The sequence below is a fragment of the Oncorhynchus masou genome, chromosome 31 (genome assembly GCF_036934945.1).
Source record: "Oncorhynchus masou masou isolate Uvic2021 chromosome 31, UVic_Omas_1.1, whole genome shotgun sequence".
Classification (NCBI taxonomy): domain Eukaryota; kingdom Metazoa; phylum Chordata; class Actinopteri; order Salmoniformes; family Salmonidae; genus Oncorhynchus; species Oncorhynchus masou.
This window is the reverse complement of record NC_088242.1, coordinates 93,878,736-93,897,044: the sequence shown is the minus strand read 5'-3', so window position 1 is coordinate 93,897,044 and position 18,309 is coordinate 93,878,736. Positions and strand designations below refer to the sequence as shown.

The 18,309-nt window shown below is 47.1% G+C and overlaps 1 protein-coding gene across 1 annotated transcript; it reads left to right on the top strand.

Moving 5' to 3' along the window:
• LOC135525348 (5-hydroxytryptamine receptor 3A-like) lies at positions 1-16,737 on the top strand. The gene is made up of 8 exons (XM_064953051.1): positions 1-102; positions 212-256; positions 350-459; positions 2,167-2,336; positions 5,072-5,232; positions 5,431-5,641; positions 15,390-15,698; positions 16,099-16,737. The coding sequence occupies exons 1-8, from the start codon at positions 1-3 to the stop codon at positions 16,320-16,322; spliced, it is 1,332 nt and encodes a 443-aa protein (XP_064809123.1). The 3' UTR covers positions 16,323-16,737.
• Positions 16,738-18,309: the final 1,572 nt, after the last annotated feature.

Genomic DNA, 18,309 nt, shown 5'->3' with positions numbered 1-18,309 from the left:
ATGCAGACTGTGTTTGACCGCATATCCTTCAGACCGGCAGTCAACCTGAGCAATCCCACCATAACAAACATCTCCTTCACCCTGTATGCTGTCCTGGGCGTGGTGAGTGTTGGACAGTGTAAGGCCACAATGTTCCTCTATGCATAGGGTCCATTCATTCAATTCATTCGTTACTAACAATTATCCGCTTTCTTGCTTGGTCTTATTTCAGAATGAGAAGACCCAGATCCTCACTACCTTCCTGTGGTTGAGATTGGTGAATGTCAAGAGATCTTCCTATTTTATTTTGCCAACAGTTTGTAGTGGTATAAGCTTCCCTAAGCCTAATTCTTTACTGGGTCCTTTTTAGTACTGGCACCATCAGTTCCTGGTTTGGGACTCTGATGATTGTGGCGGAGTCACCAGGATTTCTCTGCCAGTCAAAGAGCTCTGGGTGCCTGACATCATCGTGTATGAGTTGTGAGTGTCCGGGGAAAAAATTACTTTGTTTTACTCATCTATACGCCTACCTTCATGTCCTGTATAAAACTTGGGGTCAACCAACCCCCCCAATCATTATCACCTCCTCCTTCTCTCCTCTATCACATGTCCTTCTCTCCTCTATCACATGATCTTCTCTCCTCTATCACATGTCCTTCTCTCCTCTATCACATGACCTTCTCTCCTCTATCACATGATCTTCTCTCCTCTATCACATGTCCTTCTCTCCTCTATCACATGATCTTCTCTCCTCTATCACATGTCCTTCTCTCCTCTATCACATGACCTTCTCTCCTCTATCACATGACCTTCTCTCCTCTATCACATGACCTTCTCTCCTCTATCACATGACCGTCTCTCCTCTATCACATGACCTTCTCTCCTCTATCACATGACCTTCTCTCCTCTATCACATGATCTTATCTCCTCTATCACATGTCCTTCTCTCCTCTATCGCATGTCCTTCTCTCCTCTATCACATGACCTTCTCTCCTCTATCACATGATCTTCCCTCCTCTATCACATGACCTTCTCTCCTCTATTGTATGTCCTTCTCTCCTCTATCGCATGACCTTCTCTCCTCTATCACATGACCTTCTCTCCTCTAGCACATGACCTTCTCTCCTCTATCACATGACCTTCTTTCATCTATCACATGTTCTTATCTCCTCTATCACATGTCCTTCTCTCCTCTATCACAAGTTCTTCACTGTTGACGTTGAGACTGGTGTTTTGCGGGTACTATTTAATGAAGCTGCCGGTCGAGGTCTTGTGAGGTGTCTGTTTCTCAAACTAGACACTCTAATGTACTTGTCCTCTTGCTCAGTTGTGCACCGGGGCCTCCCACTCCTCTTTCTATTCTGGTTAGAGTTTCAGAAGAAACTTCTTTGTTTCTGGCCATTTTGAGCCTGTAATCAAATCCACAAATGCTGATGCTCCAGATACTAAACTAGTCTAAAGAAGGACAGTTGTATTACTTCTTTAATCAGGACAACAGTTTTCAGCTGTGCTAACATAATTGCAAAAGTGCTTTCTAATGATCAATTATCCTTTTAAAATGATAAACTTGGATTAGCTATTACAACGTGCCATTGGAACACAGGATTGTTGTTTGCTGACAATGGGCCTCTGTACGCCTATGTAGATATTCCATTAAAAATCTGCCATTTCCAGCTACAAGAGTCATTTACAACATTAACACTGTCTGCACTGTATTTCTGAATAATTTGATGTTATTTTAAATGGACAAAAAAATGTGTTTTTTTTTCAAAAACAAGGCTATTTCTAAGTGACCTAAAACTTTTGAACAGTAGTGTATATTGTAGTGTAAATTAATAATTAACAAGGCCAAATTAGGGGGTCGAGCTCATTAAAATAATATCCAGTGTACTTTGCAAGTGTTATTATTTAAAATTATTATTATTTTATTTTTTTTACATTTTAGTCACTTCTGCAGACACTCTGTATTCAACTAGATTAACAACCATCTGTCACAGTCATAGCAAGTCAAAAAAAGTTCTGTAACCTTTACTGAAAACACTGTTGTAAAATGTATTTTTTGTACATTTAAAATACACATTTAACGTATTATAACTAAACACAATCTTTGCTAGAGTTAATTTTATGTTGATACATTGGTCTTTAGGGTATTTTTGATGCATCTTTGCCTCCCTCTCTGTCTCTCAGTGTGGACGACGACGTGTCACAGCAATGCCCCTACGTCTACGTCAACCACACAGGCCACATCCGCTGGGACAGGATGCTGCGCCTCGTCAGCGCCTGCAACCTGGAAATCTTCAGCTTCCCCTTCGATGTGCAGAACTGCTCGTTTACCTTCGGCTCCTACATGCACACCAGTAACTAACTCCACTGTGATAGGCTACTGCACACACACCAGTAACTAACTCCCCTGTGATAGGCTACTTCAAGCACACCAGTAACTAACTCCACTGTGATAGGCTACTGCACGCACACCAGTAACTAACTCCCCTGTGATAGGCTACTGCACGCACACCAGTAACTAACTCCCCTGTGATAGGCTACTTCAAGCACACCAGTAACTAACTCCACTGTGATAGGCTACTGCACGCACACCAGTAACTAACTCCACTATGATAGGCTACTTCAAGCACACCAGTAACTAACTCCAATGTGATAGGCTACTTCAAGCACACCAGTAACTAACACCACTGTGATAGGCTATTGCACGCACACCAGTAATTAACTACACTGAGTGGACAAAACATTAGGAAGACCTTCCTAATATTGAGTTGCACCCCCTTTTGCCATCAGAACAGCCTCAATTCGTTGGGGCATGGACTCTACAAGGTGTTTGAAAGCGTTCCCCAGGGATGCTGGCCCATGTTGACTCCAATGCTTCCAACAGTTGTGTCAAGTTGTCTGGATGTCCTCTGGGTGGTGGTCGATTCTTGATAGACACGGGTATCTATTCAGTGTGAAAAACCCAGCAGCTTTGCAGTTCTTGACACAAACCAGTGCGCCTGGCATCCTACTACCATACCCAGTTCAAGGGCAATTAAATATTTTATATTGCCCATTCACCCTCTGAATGGCACACATACACAATCCATGCCTCAATGATCCTTCTTTAACCGGTCTGTTCCCCGACATCTACACTGATTGAAATGGATTGAACAAGTGACATCAATAAGGGAAAATCGGTCAGTCTACGTCAAGGAAAGAGCAGATGGTACAGCGGTCTAAGACACTGCATCTCAGTACTACAGACCCTGGTTCCATTCCAGGCTGCATCACAGCGGTCTAAGACACTGCATCTCAGTACTACAGACCCTGGTTCCATTCCAGGCTGTATCACAGCGGTCTAAGACACTGCATCTCAGTACTACAGACCCTGGTTCAATTCCAGGTTGTATCACAGTGGTCTAAGACACTGCATCTCAGTACTACAGACCCTGGTTCCATTCCAGGCTGTATCACAGCGGTCTAAGACACTGCATCTCAGTACTACAGACCCTGGTTCCATTCCAGGCTGTATCACATCGGTCTAAGACACTGTATCTCAGTACTACAGACCCTGGTTCCATTCCAGGCTGTATCACAGCGGTCTAAGACACTGCATCTCAGTACTACAGACCCTGGTTCCATTCCAGGCTGCATCACAGCGGTCTAAGACACTGCATCTCAGTACTACAGACCCTGGTTCCATTCCAGGCTGTATCACAGCGGTCTAAGACACTGCATCTCAGTACTACAGACCCTGGTTCAATTCCAGGTTGTATCACAGTGGTCTAAGACACTGCATCTCAGTACTACAGACCCTGGTTCCATTCCAGGCTGTATCACAGCGGTCTAAGACACTGCATCTCAGTACTACAGACCCTGGTTCCATTCCAGGCTGTATCACATCGGTCTAAGACACTGTATCTCAGTACTACAGACCCTGGTTCCATTCCAGGCTGTATCACAGCGGTCTAAGACACTGCATCTCAGTACTACAGACCCTGGTTCCATTCCAGGCTGTATCACAGCGGTCTAAGACACTGCATCTCAGTACTACAGACCCTGGTTCCATTCCAGGCTGTATCACAGCGGTCTAAGACACTGCATCTCAGTACTACAGACCCTGGTTCCATTCCAGGCTGTATCACAGCGGTCTAAGACACTGCATCTCAGTACTACAGACCCTGGTTCCATTCCAGGCTGTATCACAGCGGTCTACGACACTGTATCACAGCGGTCTACGACACTGTACCACAGCGGTCTACGACACTGTATCACAGCATCTCAGTACTACAGACCCTGGTTCCATTCCAGGCTGTATCACAGCGGTCTACGACACTGTATCACAGCGGTCTACGACACTGTATCACAACGGTCTACGACACTGTATCACAGCGGTCTACGACACTGTATCACAGCGGTCTACGACACTGTATCTCAGTGCTACAGGCGTCACTATAGACACCCTGGCTCGAATCCAGACTGTATCACAACCGGCCGTGATTGGGAGTCACATAGGTATCACACTGCGATAGTGATGTGGTGTACGTGTATGATGCCATGTACATATCATCAAATCAAATATATTTATAAAGCCCTTCTTACATCAGCTGATGTCACAAAGTGCTGTACAGAAACCCAGCCTAAAACCAATGCAGGTGTAGAAGCACGGTGGCTAGGAAAAACTCCCTAGAAAGGCCAGAACCTAGGAAGAATCCAGGAGAGGAACCAGGCTATGAGGGGTGGCCAGCCCTCTTCTGGCCGTGCCGGGTGGAGATTATAACAGAACATGGCCAAGATGTTCAAATGTTCATAGATGACCAGCAGGGTCAAATAATAATAATCACAGTGGTTGTCGAGGGTGCAACAGGTCAGCACCTCCGGAGTAAATGTCAATTGGCTTTTCATAGCCGATCATTAAGGGTATCTCTACTACTCCTGCTGTCTCTAGAGAGTTGAAAACAGCATGGCCTGATATACATACTGTAGCCTACTCACCACTTAATACACAACTATCATACCGTAATATTTCCCCCCCCCCCCCCCATACATATTGCCAAAGCCTACTTTGGAAATGGAAAATGAATGACCCCCCCTCTCTCCCCATTAGTAAAGGATGTCAGGTTGACTCCAGCCCTGTCCTTTGAGGAGATGTCGGGGAACTCGAAACAGTACCTGGAGGCTAGTGGGGAGTGGGAGCTGGTCAACATCTATGGAGAGGCGTCTGTCCTCAAGTTTGGCATCGACGAATGGGACATCATCACTTTCTGGGTGAGAGAGATAGACAGGGAGATGGAGAGGGAGAGAGAGACCTGCTAAGACAGGGATACATGTACTTCTCATGGGTTAGACTTTTTTTCTATAAGCACCAACAGAGGTTGTGGTACAGTAAAAATACTCACTGTATCTGCTGTCTCTCTGCTCTCCAATATGTCTCCATCTGCTGTACTTGCTTCCTCTCCCCACCAGGTGGTGATAAAGCGCAGGCCAGTGCTCTACGTGGTCAACCTGCTCATCCCCAGTTCCTTCCTCATGCTCATCGACATCCTCTCCTTCTACCTGCCCCCACACAGCGTGGACCGCGCCTCCTTCAAGATGACCCTTATTTTGGGCTACACCGTCTTCCTGCTCATCATGAACGACCTGCTGCCCAGCACGGCCAACGGCACCCCGCTCATAGGTCAGCGTCCTGTTCATAAGTGCACACAAAGATGCTAGGGTTGTGGGTTCGATTCCCACGGGGGACCAGTACGAAAATGTATGCACTCAGTATTGTAAGTTTCTCTGGATACGTGCGTATGCTAAAATGTCAAAGGAATTAATTGACCATTTCAGTTTTCACATTGAAATAATTTACATTTGCAAAGTATTTCATGAAACTGAAAAACAAGCAACTATTTGTATATCAAATTAACTGTTTTGTACAGACAATTATCAGATTCAAGTTATGAATGCTGGTAAACACTCAAATAGCTTTAGTTTTTTTGTTTTATCACATAAGTAGTGCACTGCGGTTTTGCTGGTCATGGTTGACCACCGCGAACATTTAATGTTGCAATGGTAAAAAGTTTGATACCTACAAATTTCACTGACAAGATCATTTTGTCTACTCTTAATTATTGCCTATTATGTTGGCATGCATAACCTTGTTAAACGGGATCGAGTGACGAGTGTATTGACACAACGGTAGGATTATAAAAAATATCAGAATTGGTTAAATAAGTCTAAATCGCGTTGGTACAGTAGGTATCAAGGAACTTCGACAATGTTGCATAAAATGTTGATTGGTCTATAATTTTCGCCAACACATAGACCCTAGATGTTTCAATAGCCCAATTTATATGCATGCCCCAAAACAGAAGATTGATCAAATTAAACTACCGTTAATCAAAACACTTATCACTCCCGTTCAACAACTCCAAATCGCGTTGGAATGCGCTCTCAACGGGAAACTTGAAATAACATGATATAGGTTAATGAAATAATCGAAAAACAAATATTTTATTATTTATTAGCCTCGTGGTTATAAGTATTTAGGCATATCATGTAAATTAGACCTTGTGAAATCGATGTAAAAAGCGCAAAAGATACTGATGGATGTGTCTAGGTTATTTATGAATTGATCATATAGCAATATCAATGCATTCTTTCAACAACTCCAAGCCATAGCATGTCTTTGGCGCAGCAACCGCTTGCTCATTCTATAATCAAGTCTTAACTGGTTTGGACAGCTCATGAGGTATCCTAAATATCTGTCAACGGAGGTGGAAATCTTCTGACTAAATAGGTTTCATGCATAGCTTTTGTTTTAACACATAAGTGTCGGTGTAAAAACTATTGGTCGCTAAATCCGGAGAAATTATGCGGGCCATGTAAAAAACTATTGGTCACTAAATCCGGAGAAATGACAGACTATGTCAAAAACTGTTTTTTTTTTGTTTTGTTTTTTCTTCTAGCTAAATCCAGCTAGAAAGACCATGTAAAAACAGTTGTCTGGTTGCCCTCACCCTTCTGAGTGATTGGCTGTGAATACCCTCACCCACTATAAGTATGCAATATACATATTTATACAACAGGCGGGTCTATACTCACAGACATTATTTTAACAGTTTTGGAGTGTTTTCTATCCAAATCTACCAATTATATGCATATCCTAGCTTCCGGGCCTGAGTAAAAGGCAGTTTACTTTCGGCATGCTTTTCATCCGGATGTTCAAATACTGCCCCCTAGAGGTTTTAAGGGGATCGTCGTCCCGTCAACAGGACAGTTGTTGTACATCATGCAGCACCTTGTGTCAGGATGGCAGATTTTAGAGAAACAACAAATGTCGATACACATGTGTCTTATATCGTCTGAAAGCTTAAATTCTTGTTAATATAACTGCACTGTCCAATTTACAGTAGCTTTTACTGCAAAAAAAATGCCATGCTATTGTTTGAGGAGAGCTCCTAACCAAACACTTTTTTCTCCGCGATAAGTTTGATAAATGCACCTCCGAAGATGAAATAAATGGCATTACACTTACAACTTGTCTATATACACAGCATCAATATAAACATAAACTTAGACATTCACCTCTTGGAGAGAGAGAAACTAATTACTTGTATTGACAAAGGATCTAGATTTATGACACCATCTCTCTCCAGCCTTGCCTGAGAATCTGCCAGGCAGAGATCTTAACAGATCTGCCCTGGAGCCACAGACTCGCAAATTACTCTGTTCATGAGCAGGCTCCAAGAACCGTCTGGGATGACTGTGGGATGACTGTGGGATGACTCTGGGATGACTCTGGGATGACTCTGGGATGACTTCGGGATGACTGTGGGATGACTCTGGGATGACTCTGGGATGACTTCGGGATGACTGTGGGATGACTCTGGGATGACTGTGGGATGACTGTGGGATGACTCTGGGATGACTCTGGGATGACTGTGGGATGACTTTGGGATGACTGTGGGATGACTCTGGGATGACTCTGGGATGACTGTGGGATGACTCTGGGATGACTCTGGGATGACTCTGGGATGACTTCGGGATGACTCTGGGATGACTCTGGGATGACTTCGGGATGACTGTGGGATGACTCTGGGATGACTGTGGGATGACTGTGGGATGACTCTGGGATGACTCTGGGATGACTGTGGGATGACTTTGGGATGACTGTGGGATGACTCTGGGATGACTGTGGGATGACTTTGGGATGACTTTGGGATGACTGTGGGATGACTCTGGGATGACTGTGGGATGACTCTGGGATGACTGTGGGATGACTGTGGGATGACTCTGGGATGACTCTGGGATGACTGTGGGATGACTTTGGGATGACTGTAAGATGACTTTGGGATGACTGTGGGATGACTGTGGGATGACTCTGGGATGACTGTGGGATGACTCTGGGATGACTGTGGGATGACTGTGGGATGACTGTGGGATGACTTTGGGATGACTGTGGGATGACTCTGGGATGACTTCGGGATGACTGTGGGATGACTCTGGGATGACTGTGGGATGACTCTAGAAGCTCGCCCATGGCAGCACAATAAAACACCTTAAAGGCCACTATGGAAAACGCTGTGGTGGCGTGTGCATGCAAAAAGACTATGTTTACCAATACAGCAATTCAACTTCTGCAAAAGTATTTGTGCAACCAATGCAACAATAACACTTATGACAGTAAGGAATAATACGTACATATGATAAACAATTTGTTAAAGCAGCATTGGCAACTCTTAACATTAAAGAATAGTAAACAACTTTTATGTCTAAAAGCTATCAAAGTAACAGGAAGTAATTAGTGGTAATTACCTATTATTACACAGTATGTAAAAAAACAACTATAAAACTGTCCTGCAACTTACATTGATGCACCACATTCAGAAATTGGTGTTACTGTTGACAATAAAAAAACGTCTTCAGAAATGTGCATCTTCTCCCTTCCCGACGACGATAACACTCTGACCTGAGTAGGCAGGTGTTCGTGTCCAGATGAGCATTTCCAAGCGCTCTGATTGGTTAGGAATGGCAGGGCTATAATAGGTGAGGAATAACTAAGGTAGGCCGAGCAGCCAAACTAACGGGACTTAAGGGAAACTGAATGGACTGTGAGGAGAAGTTACGTCGAGAGGAGAGGAGTAGTACTGCCTTTTCTACAGTAGGAGTAAAATGTCTCTATTATCAGCACTTACGACCAAATGTATACTTCGAGACGCTTTGTGGATACGCTGTGATACGGCCCCTGGTCTAGACACGGAGCACTGAGTTCTATGATAAGTGTTGTGGGTTAGATACTGAGCACTGAGGTCTATGATAAGTGTTGTGGGTTAGACACGGAGCACTGAGATCTATGATAAGTGTTGTGGGTTAGATACGGAGCACTGAGATCTATGATAAGTGTTGTGGGTTAGACACGGAGCACTGAGGTCCATGATAAGTGTTGTGGGTTAGACACGGAGCACTGAGGTCTATGATAAGTGTTGTGGGTTAGACACGGAGCACTGAGATCTATGATAAGTGTTGTGGGTTAGATACTGAGCACTGAGGTCTATGATAAGTGTTGTGGGTTAGACACGGAGCACTGAGGTCCATGATAAGTGTTGTGGGTTAGACACGGAGCACTGAGGTCTATGATAAGTGTTGTGGGTTAGATACTGAGCACTGAGGTCTATGATAAGTGTTGTGGGTTAGACACGGAGCACTGAGATCTATGATAAGTGTTGTTGGTTAGACACGGAGCACTGAGGTCTATGATAAGTGTTGTGGGTTAGATACTGAGCACTGAGGTCTATGATAAGTGTTGTGGGTTAGACACGGAGCACTGAGGTCCATGATAAGTGGTGGGTTAGACACGGAGCACTGAGGTCTATGATAAGTGTTGTGGGTTAGACACGGAGCACTGAGATCTATGATAAGTGGTGGGTTAGACACGGAGCACTGAGATCTATGATAAGTGTTGTGGGTTAGACACGGAACACTGAGATCTATGATAAGTGTTGTGGGTTAGATACGGAGCACTGAGGTCTATGATAAGTGTTGTGGGTTAGACACGGAGCACTGAGGTCTATGATAAGTGTTGTGGGTTAGACACGGAGCACTGAGATCTATGATAAGTGTTGTTAGGGTTAAGTGTTGTGGGTTAGACACGGAGCACTGAGGTCTAATGATAAGTGTTGATGGGTTAGACACGGAGCACTGAGGTCTAAGTGGTGGGTTAGATAAGTGTGATGTGGTGGGTTAGACACGGAGCACTGAGGTCTATGATAAGTGTTGTGGGTTAGACACGGAGCACTGAGATCTATGATAAGTGTTGTGGGTTAGACACGGAGCACTGAGGTCTATGATAAGTGTTGTGGGTTAGACACGGAGCACTGAGGTCTATGATAAGTGGTGGGTTAGACACGGAGCACTGAGGTCTATGATAAGTCTATGAGATATGATAAGTGTTGTGGGTTAGACACGGAGCACTGAGATCTATGATAAGTGTTGTGGGTTAGACACGGAGCACTGAGATCTATGATAAGTGTTGTGGGTTAGACACGGAGCACTGAGATCTATGATAAGTGTTGTGGGTTAGACACGGAGCACTGAGTCTATGATAAGTGTTGTGGGTTAGACACGGAGCACTGAGGTCTATGATAAGTGTTGTGGGTTGCACTGGGTCTATGATAAGTGTTGTGGGTTAGACACGGAGCACTGAGGTCTATGATAAGTGTTGTGGGTTAGACACGGAGCACTGAGGTCTATGATAAGTGTTGTGGGTTAGACACGGAGCACTGAGATCTATCATAAGTGTTGTGGGTTAGACACGGAGCACTGAGGTCTATGATAAGTGTTGTGGGTTAGACACGGAGCACTGAGGTCTATGATAAGTGTTGTGGGTTAGACACGGAGCACTGAGGTCTATGATAAGTGTTGTGGGTTAGAGACGGAGCACTGAGGTCTATGATAAGTGGTGGGTTAGATACTGAGCACTGAGATCTATGATAAGTGGTGGGTTAGACACGGAGCACTGAGGTCTATGATAAGTGTTGTGGGTTAGACACGGAGCACTGAGATCTATGATAAGTGTTGTGGGTTAGACACGGAGCACTGAGATCTATGAGTGTTGTGGGTTAAGTCTATGATAAGTGTGGGTTAGACACGGAGCACTGAGGTCTATGATAAGTGGTGGGTTAGACACGGAGCACTGAGATCTATGATAAGTGGTGGGTTAGACACGGAGCACTGAGGTCTATGATAAGTGGTGGGTTAGACACGGAGCACTGAGGTCTATGATAAGTGTTGTGGGTTAGACACGGAGCACTGAGATCTATGATAAGTGTTGTGGGTTAGACACGGAGCACTGAGATCTATGATAAGTGTTGTGGGTTAGACACGGAGCACTGAGATCTATGATAAGTGTTGTGGGTTAGACACGGAGCACTGAGGTCTATGATAAGTGTTGTGGGTTAGACACGGAGCACTGAGGTCTATGATAAGTGGTGTGGGTTAGACACGGAGCACTGAGGTCTATGATAAGTGTTGTGGGTTAGATACGGAGCACTGAGATCTATGATAAGTGTTGTGGGTTAGACATGGAGCACTGAGATCTATGATAAGTGGTGGGTTAGACACGGAGCACTGAGATCTATGATAAGTGTTGTGGGTTAGACACGGAGCACTGAGGTCTATGATAAGTGTTGTGGGTTAGATACGGAGCACTGAGGTCTATGATAAGTGGTGGGTTAGACACGGAGCACTGAGGTCTATGATAAGTGTTGTGGGTTAGACACGGAGCACTGAGATCTATCATAAGTGTTGTGGGTTAGACACGGAGCACTGAGGTCTATGATAAGTGTTGTGGGTTAGACACGGAGCACTGAGGTCTATGATAAGTGTTGTGGGTTAGATACGGAGCACTGAGATCTATGATAAGTGTTGTGGGTTAGACACGGAGCACTGAGGTCTATGATAAGTGGTGGGTTAGACACGGAGCACTGAGGTCTATGATAAGTGTTGTGGGTTAGATACGGAGCACTGAGGTCTATAAGTGTTGTGGGTTAGATACGGAGCACTGAGGTCTATGATAAGTGTTGTGGGTTAGACACGGAGCACTGAGATCTATGATAAGTGTTGTGGGTTAGACACGGAGCACTGAGATCTATGATAAGTGTTGTGGGTTAGACACGGAGCACTGAGGTCTATGATAAGTGTTGTGGGTTAGACACGGAGCACTGAGGTCTATGATAAGTGTTGTGGGTTAGACACGGAGCACTGAGGTCTATGATAAGTGGTGGGTTAGACACGGAGCACTGAGGTCTATGATAAGTGTTGTGGGTTAGTAAGTGGTGGGTTAGACACGGAGCACTGAGGTCTATGATAAGTGTTGTGGGTTAGACACGGAGCACTGAGATCTATGATAAGTGTTGTGGGTTAGACACGGAGCACTGAGGTCTATGATAAGTGTTGTGGGTTAGACACGGAGCACTGAGGTCACGGAGCACTGAGGTCTATGATAAGTGTTGTGGGTTAGACACGGAGCACTGAGATCTATGATAAGTGGTGGGTTAGACACGGAGCACTGAGATCTATGATAAGTGGTGGGTTAGCACTGAGGTCTATGATAAGTGGTGGGTTAGCACTGAGGTCTATGATAAGTGTTGTGGGTTAGACACGGAGCACTGAGGTCTATGATAAGTGTTGTGGGTTAGACACGGAGCACTGAGATCTATGATAAGTGTTGTGGGTTAGACACGGAGCACTGAGGTCTATGATAAGTGTTGTGGGTTAGACACGGAGCACTGAGGTCTATGATAAGTGTTGTGGGTTAGACACGGAGCACTGAGATCTATGATAAGTGTTGTGGGTTAGACACGGAGCACTGAGGTCTATGATAAGTGTTGTGGGTTAGACACGGAGCACTGAGATCTATGATAAGTGTTGGGTTAGACACGGAGCACTGAGGTCTATGATAAGTGTTGTGGGTTAGACACGGAGCACTGAGATCTATGATAAGTGTTGTGGGTTAGACACGGAGCACTGAGATCTATGATAAGTGTTGTGGGTTAGACACGGAGCACTGAGATCTATGATAAGTGTTGTGGGTTAGACACGGAGCACTGAGATCTATGATAAGTGTTGTGGGTTAGACACGGAGCACTGAGGTCTATGATAAGTGTTGTGGGTTAGACACGGAGCACTGAGATCTATGATAAGTGTTGTGGGTTAGACACGGAGCACTGATCTATGATAAGTGTTGTGGGTTAGACACGGAGCACTGAGGTCTATGATAAGTGTTGTGGGTTAGACACGGAGCACTGAGGTCTATGATAAGTGTTGTGGGTTAGACACGGAGCACTGAGATCTATGATAAGTGTTGTGGGTTAGACACGGAGCACTGAGGTCTATGATAAGTGTTGTGGGTTAGACACGGAGCACTGAGGTCTATGATAAGTGTTGTGGGTTAGACACGGAGCACTGAGGTCCATGATAAGTGTTGTGGGTTAGACACGGAGCACTGAGGTCTATGATAAGTGTTGTGGGTTAGACACGGAGCACTGATGTCTATGATAAGTGTTGTGGGTTAGACACGGAGCACTGAGATCTATGATAAGTGTTGTGGGTTAGACACGGAGCACTGAGATCTATGATAAGTGTTGTGGGTTAGATACGGAGCACTGAGATCTATGATAAGTGTTGTGGGTTAGACACGGAGCACTGAGGTCTATGATAAGTGTTGTGGGTTAGACACGGAGCACTGAGGTCTATGATAAGTGTTGTGGGTTAGACACGGAGCACTGAGGTCTATGATAAGTGTTGTGGGTTAGACACGGAGCACTGAGGTCTATGATAAGTGATAAGTGTGGGTTAGACACGGAGCACTGAGATCTATGATAAGTGTTGTGGGTTAGACACGGAGCACTGAGGTCTATGATAAGTGTTGTGGGTTAGACACGGAGCACTGAGGTCTATGATAAGTGTTGTGGGTTAGACACGGAGCACTGAGGTCTATGATAAGTGTTGTGGGTTGACACGGAGCACTGAGATCTATGGTGGGTTAGACACGGAGCACTGAGATCTATGATAAGTGTTGTGGGTTAGACACGGAGCACTGAGGTCTATGATAAGTGTTGTGGGTTAGACACGGAGCACTGAGATCTATGATAAGTGTTGTGGGTTAGACAGAGCACTGAGATCTATGATAAGTGTTGTGGGTTAGACACGGAGCACTGAGGTCTATGATAAGTGTTGTGGGTTAGACACGGAGCACTGAGGTCTATGATAAGTGTTGTGGGTTAGACACGGAGCACTGAGGTCTATGATAAGTGTTGTGGGTTAGACACGGAGCACTGAGGTCTATGATAAGTGGTGGGTTAGACACGGAGCACTGAGATCTATGATAAGTGGTGGGTTAGACACGGAGCACTGAGATCTATGATAAGTGTTGTGGGTTAGACACGGAGCACTGAGGTCTATGATAAGTGTTGTGGGTTAGACACGGAGCACTGAGGTCTATGATAAGTGTTGTGGGTTAGACACGGAGCACTGAGATCTATGATAAGTGTTGTGGGTTAGACACGGAGCACTGAGGTCTATGATAAGTGTTGTGGGTTAGACACGGAGCACTGAGGTCTATGATAAGTGTTGTGGGTTAGACACGGAGCACTGAGGTCTATGATAAGTGGTGGGTTAGACACGGAGCACTGAGGTCTATGATAAGTGTTGTGGGTTAGACACGGAGCACTGAGGTCTATGATAAGTGTTGTGGGTTAGACACGGAGCACTGAGGTCTATGATAAGTGTTGTGGGTTAGATACGGAGCACTGAGGTCTATGATAAGTGTTGTGGGTTAGACATGGAGCACTGAGATCTATGATAAGTGGTGGGTTAGACACGGAGCACTGAGGTCTATGATAAGTGTTGTGGGTTAGACACGGAGCACTGAGGTCTATGATAAGTGTTGTGGGTTAGACACGGAGCACTGAGGTCCATGATAAGTGTTGTGGGTTAGACACGGAGCACTGAGATCTATGATAAGTGGTGGGTTAGACACGGAGCACTGAGGTCTATGATAAGTGTTGTGGGTTAGACACGGAGTAACAAAATAAACAAAACACTGTGTCCCTCACTGGAGGCTGTTGAGGGAATGATGGCTCATAATAACGGCTGGAACGGAGTCAATGGAATGACATCAAACACCTGGAAACTATGTGTTGGATACCATTCCACCTATTCCACTCCAGCCATTACCACAAGCCTGTCCTCCCCAATTAAAGTGCCACATTCCTCCTTTGGTGTCCCTCCCTACTAATTGGGGGCAATTCCATTGTACTTCAGGTACTTCTGGGAGTGAACCCGAAGTCCTCTGAAAATAAATGGCACATCTCAAGAGAATTTAACCCACCTAATCCCGTAGTGTCCCTGCTACCCCCCCCCCCCCCCCTCCCTCTCAGGAATTTACTTTTCAGTGTGTCTGGCTCTCATGGTCATCAGCCTGTTGGAGACAGTCATCATCACTAATGTGCTCCATTCCAACTCCAAGAAGTACCGCGAGGTGCCCCACTGGGTCCGCGTGGTCATCCTGAAGCACATCGCCCGTATGATCTGCTACCAGTGGCCCGAGGAGCTTGTTCAACCCTCAGCCTCCAGAGGATCCACCCAGGATGACAAGGCAGACAGACCAAACCCCACAAGCCCTCCCTGGGTCCTTGCACCAGCCAACCCTGTGCACATCCCTGCCCAGCACACTACAAGCACCATTGGTGAGGAGCCATTCGCGGGTAGATTTGATTAGCAGAGATGAAACTGTTAAATAATCTGGGCTCATTTTGGGCAGATGTGATTAGCAGACATGAAGCTGTTATAAAGTAATAGTTTGGGATCATTTTCATTTCAACCTTCAAGTCAATTTAAAAACTTCACAATTTAAATCATTTCCGGAATTTAAATTGACTGGGTTTACCAGGGAACTGCCCCAATCCCTTCTATATAACAAAACAGCATATTATCAGAATGCTTAACACCCCCTGTAGGTAATATGTTTTTATCGTGAACTTGCTCAAACATGATCAACTGCGTATTGAGCAATCAGTCTTGCTGACCAATAGCAACGTTTCAGCACCACAGGCTAAGCATCTATGCTCATCCCTTTGTTGTTTTTAGGTCCCGGGGTGGTGTCCTCTGTGCCTGAGCTGCGTCAGATCTGCCAGGACCTGAGTGACTTGCGTGCCCACCTAACGTCGATGCAGAAGGAGGGCGTGCTTCAGGAACAGTGGTGCCACGTAGGCTACGTGCTGGACTTCCTGCTCTTCCGCATCTACCTCCTCCTCATCTCCTGCTACGCCATGGTCATTATCTGTATGTGGTGCATCTGGATCAACCAATGAGAGACCAAAAGGTGCATTTGTTTTAACTTGCCCATTCCATTGGTCTGAAAGTGAAATCTCAGATCACCTCAGGCAGTGGGGCGAGCTAAAACAAATGCACCCAGAGAGAGAAGAAAGAAGGGGGACGGACGGGGGGTAGAAAATAGTGAGAACAATGGACTGTATGTACCATAAATCTCCCCAAAAATTTTTTAAATGTAGTTTTAATTTTGTGAAAAATTGAGTTAACACATTTTTTTTTTTTACCTTTATTTAACCAGGCAAGTCAGTTAAGAACAAATTCTTATATTCAATGACTGCCTGGGAACAGTGGGTTAACTGCCTTGTTCAGCGACACAAAGACAGATTTTTACCTTGTCAGCTCGGGGATTCGATCTAGCAACCTTTCGGTTACTGGCCCAACACTAACCACTAGGCTACCTGACCCACCCCCCCTAACCGCTAGGCTACCTGAAACCGCGAGGCTACCTGCCGCCCCCAACCGCTAGGCTACCTGCCGCCCCCAACCGCTAGGCTACCTGCCCCCCTAACCGCGAGGCTACCTGCCGCCCCCCCCCCCTCTAACCGCGAGGCTACCTGCCGCCCCCTCAACCGCGAGGCTACCTGCCGCCCCCTCAACCGCGAGGCTACCTGCCCCCCCTCTAACCGCGAGGCTACCTGCCCCCCCCTCTAACCGCGAGGCTACCTGCCGCCCCCTAACCGCGAGGCTACCTGCCGCCCCCCTCTAACCGCGAGGCTACCTGCCGCCCCCCTCTAACCGCGAGGCTACCTGCCGCCCCCTCTAACCGCGAGGCTACCTGCCGATCTCCAACCGCGAGGCTACCTGCCGCCCCCTCTCCAACCGCGAGGCTACCTGCCGCCCCCCCTCCAACCGCGAGGCTACCTTCTAACCGCGAGGCTACCTGCCCCCCCTCTAACCGCGAGGCTACCTGCCCCCCTCTAACCGCGAGGCTACCTGCCCCCCCTCTAACCGCGAGGCTACCTGCCGCCCCCTCTAACCGCGAGGCTACCTGCCGCCCCCTCTAACCGCGAGGCTACCTGCCGCCCCCTCTAACCGCGAGGCTACCTGCCGCCCCCCTCTAACCGCGAGGCCTACCTGCCCCCCCCTCTAACCGCGAGGCTACCTGCCGCCCCCTCTCCAACCGCGAGGCTACCTGCCGCCCCCTCTAACCGCGAGGCTACCTGCCGCCCCCTCTAACCGCGAGGCTACCTGCCGCCCCCTCTAACCGCGAGGCTACCTGCCGCCCCCCTCTAACCGCGAGGCTACCTGCCTCCCCCCTCTAACCGCGAGGCTACCTGCCGCCCCCCTCTAACCGCGAGGCTACCTGCCGCCCCCTCTAACCGCGAGGCTACCTGCCCCCCCCTCTAACCGCGAGGCTACCTGCCGATAACCGCAGGCTACCTGCCGCCCCTCTCAACCGCGAGGCTACCTGCCGCCCCCTCCAACCGCGAGGCTACCTGCCCCCTCCAACCGCGAGGCTACCTGCCGCCCCCTCCAACCGCGAGGCTAACCTGCCGCCCCCTCCAACCGCGAGGCTACCTGCCGCCCCCTTAACCGCGAGGCTACCTGCCGCCCCCTCTCAACCGCGAGGCTACCTGCCGCCCCCCTCTAACCGCGAGGCTACCTGCCCCCTCCAACCGCGAGGCTACCTGCCGCCCCTCTAACCGCGAGGTTACCTGCCGCCCCCTCTAACCACTAGGCTACCTGCCGCCCCCTCTAACCACTAGGCTACCTGCCCCCCTCTAACCACTAGGCTACCTGCCGCCCCCCTCTAACCACAAGGCTACCTGCCGCCCCCTCTAACCACAAGGCTACCTGCCCCCCCCTCTAACCACAAGGCTACCTGCCCCCCCTCTAACCACTAGGCTACCTGCCTGCCGCCCCTACAGTCATATGCCCCTACAGTCCATGTAGGCTTACTACATGTTATTTATCTGCTATACTAAATGCCTGTGGAGATTTTAATGAAACGCTACCATGTTCACC

Coding starts and splice junctions, on each gene's coding strand:
- LOC135525348 (XM_064953051.1), top strand. CDS start 1: ATGCAGACTGTGTTTGACCGCATATCCTTCAGACCGGCAGTCAACCTG. Junction 103..211: donor TGTATGCTGTCCTGGGCGTG/GTGAGTGTTGGA, acceptor GTCTTATTTCAG/AATGAGAAGACCCAGATCCT. Junction 5,233..5,430: donor GGGACATCATCACTTTCTGG/GTGAGAGAGATA, acceptor TCTCCCCACCAG/GTGGTGATAAAGCGCAGGCC.